This window comes from Hyperolius riggenbachi, chromosome 4 (assembly GCF_040937935.1).
Source record: "Hyperolius riggenbachi isolate aHypRig1 chromosome 4, aHypRig1.pri, whole genome shotgun sequence".
In the NCBI taxonomy this organism is placed as follows: Eukaryota; Metazoa; Chordata; class Amphibia; order Anura; family Hyperoliidae; genus Hyperolius; species Hyperolius riggenbachi.
The window spans coordinates 236663893-236679067 of record NC_090649.1 but is presented as its reverse complement, the minus strand read 5'-3'; the positions used below and the strand labels follow the sequence as shown (position 1 = coordinate 236679067).

The 15175-nt window shown below is 42.3% G+C and overlaps 1 protein-coding gene across 18 annotated transcripts in view; it reads right to left on the bottom strand.

Annotated features, from left to right (window-relative positions):
• The window catches only part of RIMS1 (regulating synaptic membrane exocytosis 1), a 443920-nt gene that overhangs the window by 108283 nt on the left and 320462 nt on the right, over positions 1-15175 (bottom strand). For 12 of the 18 annotated variants that reach the window (XM_068281486.1, XM_068281464.1, XM_068281465.1 and 9 more), the window contains one exon: positions 6307-6473. The exons of the other annotated variants lie outside the window; for them this stretch is intronic. In XM_068281486.1, the coding sequence (XP_068137587.1) occupies positions 6307-6473 (167 nt within the window). The remainder of the gene's footprint in view (positions 1-6306; positions 6474-15175) is intronic. 18 annotated transcript variants of the gene reach the window in all.

Below are 15175 nucleotides of genomic sequence, written 5' to 3'. Positions count from 1 at the left end.
GGGCAAGAAGGTACTACTATAATGCATTCATTGAGCTCAGTGATAAAGGAAAACAAATGTGTTTATTCACTTGCTGAGCAGAAGTAGTCCAGTGCTCTTTCCTATGTCAAGTTGAATATTTGAAAATACCTAGTGTTTTAAGAAAACAAAAATTGTGTTTGTCTACTTTTCTGGATCTGGATGTAGGACGTATTCTTTTCACACCACCAGCCAAACAGACATTCTATGGTTAGTGTACAATTAACCAAGAAGTATGCAGAAATTAAAATAGCATATTTTCAGGGGAATGAATGTGAATTCTAGTTCAGTATACCTTTCTAGTCAAAGCTGTAGTCAGCTATGGTTCTCTAAAGCTGCCGGGAAGTTTACATTCCATATCATTGTAACTATGGTGACAGTACATTGTTCCCATAGATTTCACCTTCCCTGCATTAAATATTTGCTGTATAGATCCAGAAACTAACATTTCAAATGAATCATTTATTTACGGGATTTCGTTATTTTTATCCCATATTCTAGATACATCTAAATAACTGAATATTTTGCTTATTTGACAAGCTGGAACATATATGCTTTATATTGGCAAAAATGTATACACTTTATTTCCAAAAATATTGGAATGTCTGCCTTTACATACCCATGAACTTTAATGACACCCACTTCTTAATCCATAGGGTTTAAGATGGATTTGGCCCACACTTCACAGCTATAACAACGTTAATTCTTCTGGGAAGACTTCCCCAATAAGGTTTCGTGGCATGTTTATGATAATTTATTTTTACCATTGTTCCAGAAGAGCATTTGGGATTTCAGGCACTGATAGAGGACCAGGCCTGGGCCGCAGTCTCCATTCTTATTTACTCTGAAGCTGTTCTGCCGTGTTGAGGTCAGGGATCGGTGAAGACCAGTCAATTTCCTCTACAGCACACTTGGGTGTGCAGTTATGCTGGAACAGAAAGAGGCCCTCCTCAAACAGTTTCCTTTAAAGTTAGGACCATGAAATTGTCCAAAATGTCTTGGTATCCTTGGTATTCAGAATTCCTTTCAGTGGAACTGATGAGCTAAGTACAAGCTGTAAAAAAAATCCCACACCAAAATCTCCACTCCACTAAACTTACACTTGGCACAATGCAGTTAATTTACCTGGTATTTGCCAAACCCAGACTGTCCATCAGATTGCCAGCCAGAGAAGCCTGATTTGTGGCTCCAGAGCACACATATCCACTGCTCTAGAGTGTAGTGGTGCTGTGCTTTACACCACTGCATCAAGCACTTTGAATTGCACATGCAGATGTAAGGCTTGGATTCAGCTGTTCAACCCATTCCATGAAGCTCTTGATGCATCATTCTTGACCAAATATGAAGGCTAAATGAAATTTGGAGGTCTTTTACTATTGACTACGCAGAAAGGCATAAGCTTCTTTGCATTGTGTGCTTCATTGTGTGCAGACCTCAGTCAGTGTGATTTTACATGGCTTACAAGTTTATGGCTGAGTTTTTGTTCCCAATTGCTTCCACCTTGTTATAATACCATGCACAGTTAACCGTGAAATATTAAGTGGCCAGAAAATTTCACAAATGGATTGATTGCACAGGTGGCATCCTATCACTGTATCACTCTGGAATTCGCTGAGCTTCTGAGAGAAACCTTTCTTTCACATATGTTTGTAGAAGTTGGCTGCATGCCTAGGTGTTCGATTTTATATATTTTATTTTTCTATACCAAATCAAGTTTGATTAATTGTGAGGAACACAAAGGTTTATGCTCATCTGTTTTTCTTTTCAAGCTTGATTTTATAGACCTGTGGCAATGGAAGTGTTTGGAGCACCTGAATTCAATGACTTGGAGGGGTGTTTCAATACTTTTGGTAATATAATGAATGAATGTTTTTAGTTATGACGTTACTTTAATAACTTGTTTTAGTAGACTATCAGAGCAAGGCTCTGTAATAATGGTTTTTGTGATGTCCATAGCTTTATTTTTTCTCAATCAATACTGACTGCAGATTTAGTTGGGGTCATTTTGCAAAAACAACTTTCTATCCAGTCCATATTGAAAGGATACCAGAGCTGAAAGCAATTGGGGGGGGATGTAAAAGTATGTAGGGGAAGCAATCAGCTGGGCCAGAGACTCGCCAAACCCAGAAGAAGCTGTATGGGGACTGCTTCCCATACATGCTTGCTGCCCTCCTTTAAGTGTAACTCTGAGCAGCACACTACTATTTACCTGTAGGTAGAAAGCCAGATACTTTCCTCCCCAGCTCCAGGAGAAAGCTCCTGCATCTACTCTTCTTTCCTGCCATAGTCTCTATCTATACAATTACATGTTCTCCTAAGTTTTCTCCAAGGAGATACTTTTTATTTTACTTAAAATAAAGATTTCAGCCCCTAACAATGGAAAGAAATGTTACAAAGGGAAAAAGTTATTTTCAAATGTATTTTGAGTATTTACTTGCTCGCTGAGGGGTTTAAAATGCATTCTATTGACAAAGGCCCATACGCAATTACATTTTTCTACAACATTTCCTCCTAGGAGATAATTTTTCATCTTCTGTTTAAAACAACTTTTTAGCACTCTGCAATTTAAAAACTACTGAAATGTAGGTGAAAAAGTTTTGTTACAATTATTCCTCAGTATTTTCTCACTCGCTGGTGGCTTAAAATGCATTTTATTTCTAAAGTGTGAAAATATCACCTATGATAAAACTTAGGAGAAAAAGTGAATTGCACATTAGCCAAGGGCTCATAGAAATTTGATGGCACTTTTTCACCAACGTTTGGGTAACTTTTCAAATGTAAAAAGCTGAAAAGTTAGTTTAATTCGATAAACGTTATTTCCTAGGCGATAACTTAGGTAAAAAAAGTTAATTGCATATGGGCCAAGGTGTGAAAATATCTCCAGTTAGAAGACTCAGAAGAAAAGTTAATTGAATAGGGGCCCATATGTCTTCTTGTCCGATGCCAAACTGAGGGTGGGAAAGATCCTGCACTTGTTTCATTAAAGAACTATAGAGCCTCTAATAAACAGATACTTTGAGAAGGTAAGGGGAATATATTTGATTGATGTACTGTCCACTACACACTTTACAGCGGACAACACCTCCCAGCATACCCCACAGAACAATATACTGCAGTGGAGGATACATTTGAGCCTTCTTAAGCAAGTAGTTTTTCGTCTCCTCCAGCAGGTTATATTTATTAAACATCAGCAGGGCACATTAAACTATGAGTCATATGTATAAAGAGAGAACAATAGGGCATACAGTGGTGTGAAAAACTATTTGCCCCCTTCCTGATTTCTTATTCTTTTGCATGTTTGTCACACTTAAATGTTTCTGCTCATCAAAAACCGTTAACTATTTGTCAAAGATAACATAATGGAACACAAAATGCAGTTGTAAATGATGGTTTTTATTATTTAGTGAGAAAAATAACTCAAAACCTACATGGCCCTGTGTGAAAAAGAAATTGCCCCCTGAACCTAATAACTGGTTGGGCCACCCTTAGCAGCAATAACTGCAATCAAGTGTTTGCGATAACTTGCAACGAGTCTTTTACAGCGCTCTGGAGAAATTTTGGCCCACTCATCTTTGCAGAATTGTTGTAATTCAGCTTTATTTGAGGGTTTTCTAGCATGAACCGCCTTTTTAAGGTCATGCCACAACATCTCAATAGGATTCAGGTCCGGACTTTGACTAGGCCACTCCAAAGTCTTCATTTTGTTTTTCTTCAGTCATTCAGAGGTGGATTTGCTGGTGTGTTTTGGGTCATTGTCCTGCTGCAGCACCCAAGATCGCTTCAGCTTGAGTTGACAAACAGATGGCCGGACATTCTCCTTCAGGATTTTTTGGTAGACAGTAGAATTCATGGTTCCATCTATCACATCAAGCCTTCCAGGTCCTGAAGCAGCAAAACAACCCCAGACCATCACACTACCACCACCATATTTTACTGTTGGTATGATGTTCTTTTGCTGAAATGCTGTGTTACTTCTACGCCAGATGTAACGGGACACACACCTTCCAAAAAGTTAAACTTTTGTCTCGTCGGTCCACAAGGTATTTTCCCAAAAGTCTTGCCAATCATTGAGATGGTTTTTTAGCAAAATTGAGACGAGCCTTAATGTTCTTTTTGCTTAAAAGTGGTTTGCGCCTTGGATATCTGCCTTGCAGACCGTTTTTGCCCAGTCTCTTTCTTATGGTGGTCATGAACAATGACCTTAATTGAGGCAAGTGAGGCCTGCAGTTCTTTAGATGTTGTCCTGGGGTCTTTTGTGGCATCGCGGATGAGTTTTCTCTGCGCTCTTGGGGTAATTTTGGTCGGCCAGCCACTCCTGGGAAAGTTCATCACTGTTCCATGTTTTTGCCATTTGTGGATAATGGCTCTCACTGTGGTTTGCTGGAGTCCCAAAGCTTTAGAAATGGCTTTATAACCTTTACCAGACTGATAGATCTCAATTACAGTACTTTGTTCTCATTTGTTCCTGAATTTCTTTGGATCTTGGCATGATGTCTAGCTTTTGAGGTGCTTTTGGTCTACTTCTCTGTGTCAGATAGCTCCTATTTAAATGATTTCTTGATTGAAACAAGTGTGGCAGTAATCAGGCCTGGGGGTGACTACAGAAATTGAACTCAGGTGTGATAAACCACAGTTAAGTTCTTTTTTAACAAGGGGGGCAATCACTTTTTCACACAGGGCCATGTAGATTTAGAGGTTTTTTTTTCTCACTAAATAATAAAAACCATCATTTAAAACTGCATTTTGTGTTCAATTATGTTATCTTGGACTAATAGTTAACGGTTTTTGATGAGCAGAAACATTTAAGTGTGACAAACATGCAAAAGAGTAAGAAATCAGGAAGGGGGCAAATAGTTTTTCACACCACTGTATATTAGTTGATCAAGAAAGACATTTCATGGTTACAGTTTCGGTATATCAAGTACCTTATTAGGAATACTTCACCCCTTCTTGTCATACTAGGCAACTCCTTATCAGTCACCCTATCACCGCAGAAAACGTACACAAAAGATTTTAAACGCTCACACTGTAATTGCAACCATCACTTTAAACGACTAAAATATTAGCTATACTGTGTCACTTACTAAGCTGGGAAATAGCGATGCAGTGAGGCTTCAGTTAAGAGCTTACCAGCGGCAAAAGTGACCACAGGAGATGTTGCAGTTACACTTATAATTCTTTGACAGCAGAATGCAAGATGAGTTGTAACAGAAGGTATTGGCTTTTGAGAGTCCTGGTCTATCTGCTCATTGCACCAATGTTGTGTGACAAAAAATGTATCTTTAACCCCCTAGTTCAGTATTTCTCAAACCTGTCCTCGTGTCTCCCCAACGGTGCATGTTTTGCAGGAAACCTCCCCTTTGCAAAGGTGGGGTAATTAGTATCTCAGCTACATGGAATTCCTCTAACTGAGACCCTAATTACCCCACCTGTGCTTAGGTGAGGTTGCCTACAAAACATGCACTGTTGGGGAGTCACGAGGACAGGTTTGAGAAACACTGCCCTAGTTAGACCAGGAGATGCCTGATTGTTAGGACTTAAAGCAGGATACAATTCTACTTTTTATTACCCATACAGTTATCAAATCATAAAGCAGTAAGTAATATACTCTCTGAGTCTTGAAAGTAATATACTCTGTTTTAATATTACAAGTACTCAAAGTACAGTTTATTTGCACTGAAAGCTGCCATTGCATTTTATTGCATAGGTGCTATAATTATATATTACAAAGTATCTAGTGATCATTTCTCTCTTTTCTCTTCCTTCTGCGAAACCTGCAGCTTAGTTTCAGCACTGCTAGGAATGCTGCTAATTGTAGCCGATAAGGACATGTAAACAAAAGACAATGTGATCGCATTCTTGGCATAGGAAATAAGCTTCCCATTGAAGAAGAAAGTGCTATGTTTAACTGTTTGAATGCCAGTTTTTTTCTGGATGCAAGTTTTATGCTGTAAATAAGGTTTGAGGCCTCTTGCACACTACATACAATTCCAATTTGCATTTTTAAATAGATTTTAACATGCGATTCCGATTTACAATTTTTAATCGGTACTACATGCTGTGTTTTTTCTGCGGAATCGCCAATCTGCAGTGTGCAGGGGGCCTTAGAGCAAAGAGATGCTGAGTTTCATAACATTTTACAAACGCAATGGTATCGGTATGGTCTGCATGGCATTCCATGCAAATATTTTGGTGCATCCATCCTTATTAAATGTCGTGCTTCATAAAATAAAATTCCAAGAATCATCTCCTGGTGCATTTATTAATGAAAGTATATTTGACACTCACCAAATCCTTCTGCTTGGACGCTCGGACTGCTCAGACATAAAGCTTGTGCTGCTGAGGCGTGAGGCACTACTGGTACGGGAAATGGCTGACACGTCGCTGACATCACTATCTGATGATTTGGCTGAGACGTTGTCACAACTTCTATAATGATCTTCTTGCATGTTATACTAGCAGTGGAAAAAGCAATGCTTTAGAATATACTTTAATAAATCACAATTCAAAACTCTCTAAAAAAAATGAAACAAAAAAAATGTGGTTAAAATAATTAGTAAGGGCAAAACACAGAAATGACAGTTGAAACAAGCTGCCAAAATTTCGATTGTTGAAGTCGGATTAAAGACCGCTATATTTATTTCCCTTTAACGGATACCTGTGGCCAATCAAGAAAATAGTTACAGACTTACCTAAGAGGGAAAGCTCTGGATCCCATAGAGCCTTCCCGGTCCTCTTCTTCATTTTGAAGAAGCTTTCTGGTCTCCTTGGAAGGCTTTAGAAGTACTCAGGTCTCCGAGTACTTTGGTAGTCAAGCGGCTCCGTAGTGCCCATGCGCAGACTTGCATGTGCACAGTATGTAGTCGCTTGACTATGGAAGTACTCGAACACTTCTGAAGCCTGCCAGAGGAAGGCTGAAGACACAAAAGCATTACGTTTGAAGGGGGACAGCATGGGAACCAGGAGACCAAGAGAGGATTGGGGAGGCTTTGTATGATCCAGAGCCTTTCCTCTGCTTCATAGGTAAGTATAAGGCCCCGTTCACATTGCACGTGTTCTCATCCGCGTTTCGAGAACGCTTGCAGGAGGCAGACACGCACGACATCAGACAGTGCATTGACAGCACTGTCTGATGTTCACACTGCATGCGTTCGGGACCAGTGCGGTCCGGGAACACATGCTGCACGCATTTTTTGCACAAACGCGCGGCTAAACCATTCACTTCAGGTGAATGGAATCAGCCACGCAACGCATAGAAACGCGGATGGATGGCGTTCCGAACGCACGGCCATCCGCGTTTCATAATGTGAACGTGGCCTAAAACTGAAAGTTTCCTTACTTCAGGTTTACTTCAAAGAATCACAATACACAAATCTGATTTTCACTCTAAATACAGTTTTGACCCTGTTTGAGACTTAATAAAATATAACTTAATTCACAATTGTATAAAATCATCTGTAAAATAATAAATTAATTGTTTTTTTTTATTTATTTTGCTTTAGCCCTTTTTCCTTTTACTTTCCAATACTTAGCTGGGCAGTGTAAATTGTATTTCCCCCCAGAGAGCCCCTATATAGAGATTGGTCAACTGGGGTTACTGCCCTCTGCCAAGTAATAATACTGTTTGGATTCTACTTAGATATAGAGAAACCCTCCACCAAAACCAACATGTTTCGGCTCATAAAAAATAGAGCCGTCCTCAGGGCATAAATAGATAAAGTGCTAGGGTGCAAAGTGCATTATAAGAGAACCACACAGCTATTTACAAAGACATAATCAAGGAAAATAACAAATGAGAGATGTGCTCTCAAGCATGCAGCTAATCTTGTCAGAAACATCTGATCTGCATATGTTTGTCCAGGTTCTATGGCTAAAAGTATTAGAGGCAGAGGATCAGCAGGATAGCCGGGCAACTGGTATTGCTTAAAAGAAAATAAATATGGCAGCCTTCATATCCGTCTTGCTTCAGTTCTCCTTTAAGGCCACTTATCCAGAACATGTATGCACATCAGGTGAATAAAGTCTGACTAAATTAGCCACTTGCTTGTTTTTGGAGTATACATAAGCCAACGAAAAAACAAAATAAAAAGAGCAATAGGAAAACCAGACAACGGGAATTCTTAATAAGAAAACACTTTTGAAAGCCTCCACATCATGCTCACTAAAGGGTTACTTTAAATATTTTTTACTAGGTTATTATTGCATTTTTCTGCATCAAATCAATTTCACAGGACCATCAGAAATGTTATTACATGATGAAATAAATAATCTGCTTTAAGTGAACATAAATTCTGAGATGCGTATTGTAATGTGCATCTTAAAGGATACCAGAGCCCAAATTGCTCTGTTTAAAAGAGAAAAAAAAAAACGTGCTGGTGGGAGAGGGTCGGTGTTCACTTACTGCTCCCTGTGTTAGAATCTGCATGCCTCCATTCTCCCCTCTTTTGCCCCCGATGTGGCTCCGAACCCATCCGTCCAGTAAGGAAATTATCCCCTGTGAATGCGCTCCTCACTCCTTTGCTAGACGTGCCAGCTCTTGCAGGCGTCCTGGCATGCGCGCTCCACAGCCCTCGGCTGCCAGAGAGATACGTAGAGGGCGCGCTTATTTTGCGCAGACTGGCCGCGAGTGGCTGAAGTTACGGGACCGGGTACCTCAGAGGGAAAAGACTGAGGTCGGCGGCCTGGGAGTGATTCCGTGTAGATGGGGCTGGAGGAAGCCCCAGGTATGTATAAAACTTTTAGATCCTCTCAGCTCTGGTTTCGTTTAATGAGATTTAAAGGGACCCCGAGCAGTGCAGAAACTATGGAAAGATGCATATCATTTTAAAGCTCTCTTTCTCCTCTTTCCAATGATATATAAACCACCGCCCTACGCCTTTTAGTTTTCGCTATTTTCGCGATTGAAATTGCCGCGGCCGCGATTTCAATCGTGAAAATAGAGAAAACTAAAAGGCGTAGGGCGACGATTTAGGTGTCGCCAGAAAGAGGAGAAAGACAGCTTTAAAATGATATGCATCTTTCCATAGTTATATTGTATTACACAGGACGACACTTTCCCCAGTGTCAGCAGCTCCATTCAGCAGAATGGAGCTGCTGACTTTTGGAAATAGTCGCCCTGTGTAATACAATATAACTATGGAAAGATGCATATCATTTTAAAGCTGTCTTTCTCCTCTTTCTGGCGACACCTAAATCGTCGCCCTACGTCTTTTAGTTCTCTCTATTTTTGTGTAACGATTGTGGAATCGTCTCCGTGGTCAGCGCACTAGACGTGCGCTGACGCGGCGGATTACCTCCACAAGCGTATAATTGAGGACACTCAGGCTAGGTGCTATGCACCAGCAGAGGGCAATTCCCACCGGCAGATGGCGCTGTGGAGTGCAGGCGAACACAGCCGCTGCACAGCCACAGATGTCAAATGGGAATTGTACAGATCCAGGACAAGGTACAATCAGGCAGGGCTGGATAGCCCACAGGGAACAGAGCAAAGGGACAGAACCAATGTGTACCCACCAAACTAGTCGCCACCCAGCAACGGCAAACACACAACGGCGGAAACGAAGTAGGAAACGCAATCGCAAGAATGGCGATTGCCAATAGCGACACAAGACTGAGCAGGACAGTGCACAAGGGTAGCAAAGGCACAGCAAATCATACAAAGAGAAAGATAAGAAAAATAACAAACGCTAGCTGAACGCGAACACCGCACTCATTCACAACAGTGCACGCGTTCGTGCGCGGTCTCCGCGTGTTGCGCACAACAGAGACAAGCACGCCTAACTAACCAAAGACAGACAAACATGAAACAGAGAACGCGAGCGCTTGCTTAACTGTTACCTCACCGAGCCTACAGCAAGCGTTCGTATCAGACAAGACAGACAAACGTGAAACAGGAACTAGGCAGAAAGGATCCACCGCTCTTCCGTCAGAGCAAGTGTGATCCAAGCAGAAACACAGATCAGAAAGATCCACAGCCGCTACCGCTAGCGGTTAGTGTGATCCAGGAAGACAGATCAGGAGGATCCACAGCACTAGCGCTAGGCGAGTGTGATCCAGGCAGACAGAGTAGCAGAACAGAAGGATCCACAGCACTAGCAAAAGTGACTAGCCCGATCCAGGTACAGAGTAGCAAAACAGAAGGATCCACAGCACTAGCGAAAGTGACTAGCGCGATCCAGGTACAGAGTAGCAAAACAAAAGGATCCACAGCACTAGCGAAAGTGACTAGCGCAATCCAGGTACAGAGTAGCAGAACAGAAGGATCCACAGCACTAGTGGAAAGAGGCTAGCGCGATCCAAGGAGACAGATCAGAAGAGATAGCTGGTAGCAAGCGCTGCACCAGCTATACTCCAAGAACAGAGATCAGAACCATTTCCTGTCGACCACCGCTGGGACAGGACAATCGCAACAGAACAAACAAACAGATAAGCAATCCTAACTGCACTAAGGAAACCTGCCTAGTGCAGTTTTCCAGGAATTACTCTAAGATAACTTCAACAAGAAGTAGCATGGCTGACACTCTCTAGGAGTGTTTACTACAAACCCTGAAGGAATGACCAGCAAAGGACTGTGGGTAATCCCAACCTTTATACAGCCAGTCATTACAGGAGGCAGGTAGGGGATTTGCATAACGAATATATGCAAATTCCTCAGCAGCAAGCTGCAATACTGACAAAAACTCTCTCTTAAAGAGAACTGCAGAATGCAGACCTGAACAGTGGTCAAAAAGCTGCTTGTCTGCACATGCAGCTGAGCAGATTCTCACATTTTGCGATTGAAATCGCGGCCGCGGCAATTTCAATCACGAAAATAGTGAAAACTAAAAGGCGTAGGGCGGCGGTTTATATATCATTGGAAAGAGGAGAAAGAGAGCTTTAAAATTATATGGATCTTTCCATAGTTTCTGCACTGCTCGGAATCCCTTTAAATCACAAGCGGCATGCTCTAACCCTTTCCTGATTTATCCACACCAAGGTAATTTCTGTCGTTTTTGCTTGCTATACTTTTTTTTGGAAGTGGGTGACATCTAATGTTTTTATAATTATCTGCATAAAATAAATATACTAATAAGTAGTTGCCAAGTACACAAATAATTAACAAATACTACATTATTTTGAAATGTATTGTAGCCAGCACCACTTGTACACACCCAAGCAAACCACAGGGACAATGAAGGGGAAAAGAAAGAATAACATCATAGTGATCCTTGTAAACACCATACATTGATACATAAGCTACAAAACATCTCACTTGTATTCATATTTCTTCAAAAGAATATGTATTGAAGGCAATCAGCAGTTAAAACCCTGCTACATTTCCTTCTTTTAAGATACTGGATATACCTATACCAGCATGTTCAGTATAATCCTATATTTAACTCTCAAAAGTGTTATGTATTCTAAGACTTGCTGAGAGGAAAGAGTTTAATAAAAAGTGCAATTAAATTATCCTCATGAGAGGTTTGTAAATAACAGTCATATGAATTTAAACAAGTAACTAATCTGGTTTCTTGGCCACTAATAACTTATTATCTAGGGACTGGATTGTGAGCTCCTCTGAGGGACAGTTAGTGACAAGACAATATACACTCTGTACTGCGCTGCGGAAGATGTCAGCGCTATATAAATACTAAAAAATATTATTATCTCAACTCATTTCATAAGCAAGGTCTCCTTCACCAGGAGAGTGATGTTGCATCAAATCAAGTTGGTGAAAAAGTACTATCAAATGTGTATTGAATATTTTCTTGGTTTGCTGGTGGTTAACCACTTCCCGACCGCCGTATTGACAAATGGCGGCCGGGAAGTGGACCCCGCAAGGACCGCCGTATTGACAAATGGCGGCGGTCCTTGTAGGGGCATGGGCGGAGTGATCGCGTCATCCGTGACGCAATCCTCCACCGGCGCCTGCCGCCGCTCACCCGCCACAACATCCCGCCGGCCATACGGAAGCGCCGGCGGGATGTTAATGTTTACAAAGTGTATTATACAGGCTGCCTCCTGCCCTGGTGGTCCCAGTGTCCGAGGGACCACCAGGGCAGGCTGCACCAAGCACACTGATTTCCCTCCCCCCCTGCCCCAGATCGCCCACAGCACCTATCAGACCCCCCCCTGCCCACCCCCCAGACCCCTGTTTGCACCCAATCACCCCCCTAATCACCCATCAATCACTCCCTGTCACTATCTGTCAACGCTATTTTTTTTTATTCCCCCCCCCCCCTGCCCCCTCCTGATCACCCCCCCCCCACCCCTCAGATTCTCCCCAGACCCCCCCCCCATGTACTGTATGCATCTATCCCCCCTGATCACCTGTCAATCACCTGTCAATAACCTGTCAATCACCCATCAATCACCCCCTGTCACTGCCACCCATCAATCAGCCCCTAACCTGCCCCTTGCGGGCAATCTGATCACCCACCCACACCAATAGATCGCCCGCAGATCCGACATCAGATCACCACCCAAGCGCAGTGTTTACATCTATTCTCTCCTCTAAACACCCACTAATTACCCATCAATCACCCATCAATCACCCCCTATCACCACCTGTCACTGTTACCCATCAGATCAGACCCTAATCTGCCCCTTGCGGGCACCCAATCACCCGCCTACACGCTCAGATTGCCCTCAGACCCCCCCTTATCAATTCGCCAGTGCAATATTTACATCTGTTCTCCCCTGTAATAACCCACTGATTACCTGTCAATCACCTATCAATCACCCATCAATCACCCCCTGTCACTGCCACCCATCAATCAACCCCTGTCACTGCCACCCATCAATCACCCCCTGTCACTGCCACCCATCAATCACCCCCTGTCACTGCCACCCATCACCCAATGTCACTACCACCCATCAATCAGCCCCTAACCTGCCCCTTGCGGGCAATCTGATCACCCACCCACACCAATAGATCGCCCGCAGATCCGACGTCCGATCACCTCCCAAGTGCAGTGTTTACATCTGTTCTCTACCCTAAACACCCACTAATTACCCATCAATCACCCCCCGTCACTGCTACCTATCAGATTAGACCCCTATCTGCCCCTAGGGCACTCAATCACCCGCCCACACCCTCAGAATGCCCTCAGACCCCAGCCCTGGTCACCTCGCCAGTGCATTGCTTGCATCTATTCCCCCCTCTAATCACACCTTGAGACACCCATCAATCACCTCCTGTCACCCCCTAGCACACCTACCCATCAGATCAGGCCCTAATTTGCCACGTGTGGGCTCCTGATTGCTCTGCCAAACCCTCAGATCCCCCTCAGACCCCCTTCCGATCACCTCCCCAGTGCATTGATTGCATCTATTTTCCCCTCTAACCACCCCGAGACACCCATCAATCACCTCCTGTCACCCCCCTAGCACTCCTATCCATCAGATCAGGCCCAATACAACCTGTCATCTAAAAAGCCACCCTGCTTATGACCGGTTCCACAAAATTCACCCCCTCACAGACCACCTGTCATCAAAATTTGCAGATGCTTATACCCCTGAACAGTCATTTTGAGACATTTGGTTTCCAGACTACTCACGGTTTTGGGCCGGTAAAATGCCAGGGCGGTATAGGAACCCCACAAGTGACCCCATTTTAGAAAAAAAGACACCCCAAGGTATTCTGTTAGGTGTATGAGTTCATAGAAGATTTTATTTTTTGTCAAAAGTTAGCGGAAATTGATTTTTATTGGTTTTTTTCACAAAGTGTCATTTTTCACTAACTTGTGACAAAAAATAAAATCTTCTATGAACTCGCCATACACCTAACGGAATACCTTGGGGTGTCTTCTTTCTAAAATGGGGTCACTTGTGGGGTTCCTATACTGCCCTGGCATTTTAGGGGCCCTAAACCGCGAGGAGTAGTCTAGAAAACAAATGCCTCAAAATGACCTGTGAATAGGACGTTGGGCCCCTTAGCGCACCTAGGCTGCAAAAAAGTGTCACACATGTGGTACCGCCGTACTGAGGAAAAGTAGTATAATGTGTTTTGGGGTGTATTTTTACACATACCCATGCTGGGTGGGAGAAATTTCTATGTAAATGGACAATTGTGTGTAAAAAAAATCAAACAATTGTCATTTACAGAGATATTTCTCCCACTTAGCATGGTTATGTGTAAAAATACACCCCAAAACACATTATACTACTTCTCCTGAGTACGGCGGTACCACATGTGTGGCACTTTTTTACACCCTAAGTACACTAAGGGGCCCAAAGTCCAATGAGTACCTTTAGGATTTCACAGGTCATTTTGCGACATTTGGTTTCAAGACTACTCCTCACAGTTTAGGGCCCCTAAAATGCCAGGGCAGTATAGGAACCCCACAAATGACCCCATTCTAGAAAGAAGACACCCAAAGGTATTCCGTTAGGAGTATGGTGAGTTCATAGAAGATTTTATTTTTTGTCACAAGTTAGCGGAAAATGACACTTTGTGAAAAAAATCAATTAAAATCAATTTCCGCTAACTTGTGACAAAAAAATAAAAACTTCTATGAACTCACCATACTCCTAACGGAATACCTTGGGGTGTCTTCTTTCTAAAATGGGGTCATTAGTGGGGTTCCTATACTGCCCTGGCATTTTAGGGCAATGACAATCTTTTGATTTTTTTACACACAATTATCCATTTACAGAGTTATTTCTCCCACCCAGCATGGGTATGTGTAAAAATACACCCCAAAACACATTGTACTACTTCTCCAGAGTACAGCGATACCACATGTGTGGCACTTTTATGCACCCTAACTGCGCTAAGGGGCCCAAAGTCCAATGAGTACCTTTAGGATTTCACAGGTCATTTTTGTTTCAAGACTACGACTGCATGTATACAGAAATTTTACTTTATTTGAAAAATGTCAGCACAGAAAGTTTAAAAAATCATTTTTTTGCCAAAATTCATGTCTTTTTTGATGAATATAATAAAAAGTAAAAATCGCAGGAGCAATCAAATAGCACCAAAAGAAAGCTTTATTAGTGACAAGAAAAGGAGGCAAAATTCATTTAGGTGGTAGGTTGTATGAGCGAACAATAAACCGTGAAAGCTGCAGTGGTCTGAATGGAAAAAAAGTGGCCGGTCCTTAAGGGGTGTAAAGCCCTAGGTCCTCAAGTGGTTAAAAAGTCATTTTATGACAATGGAGTCAATTCATAAAAGGCT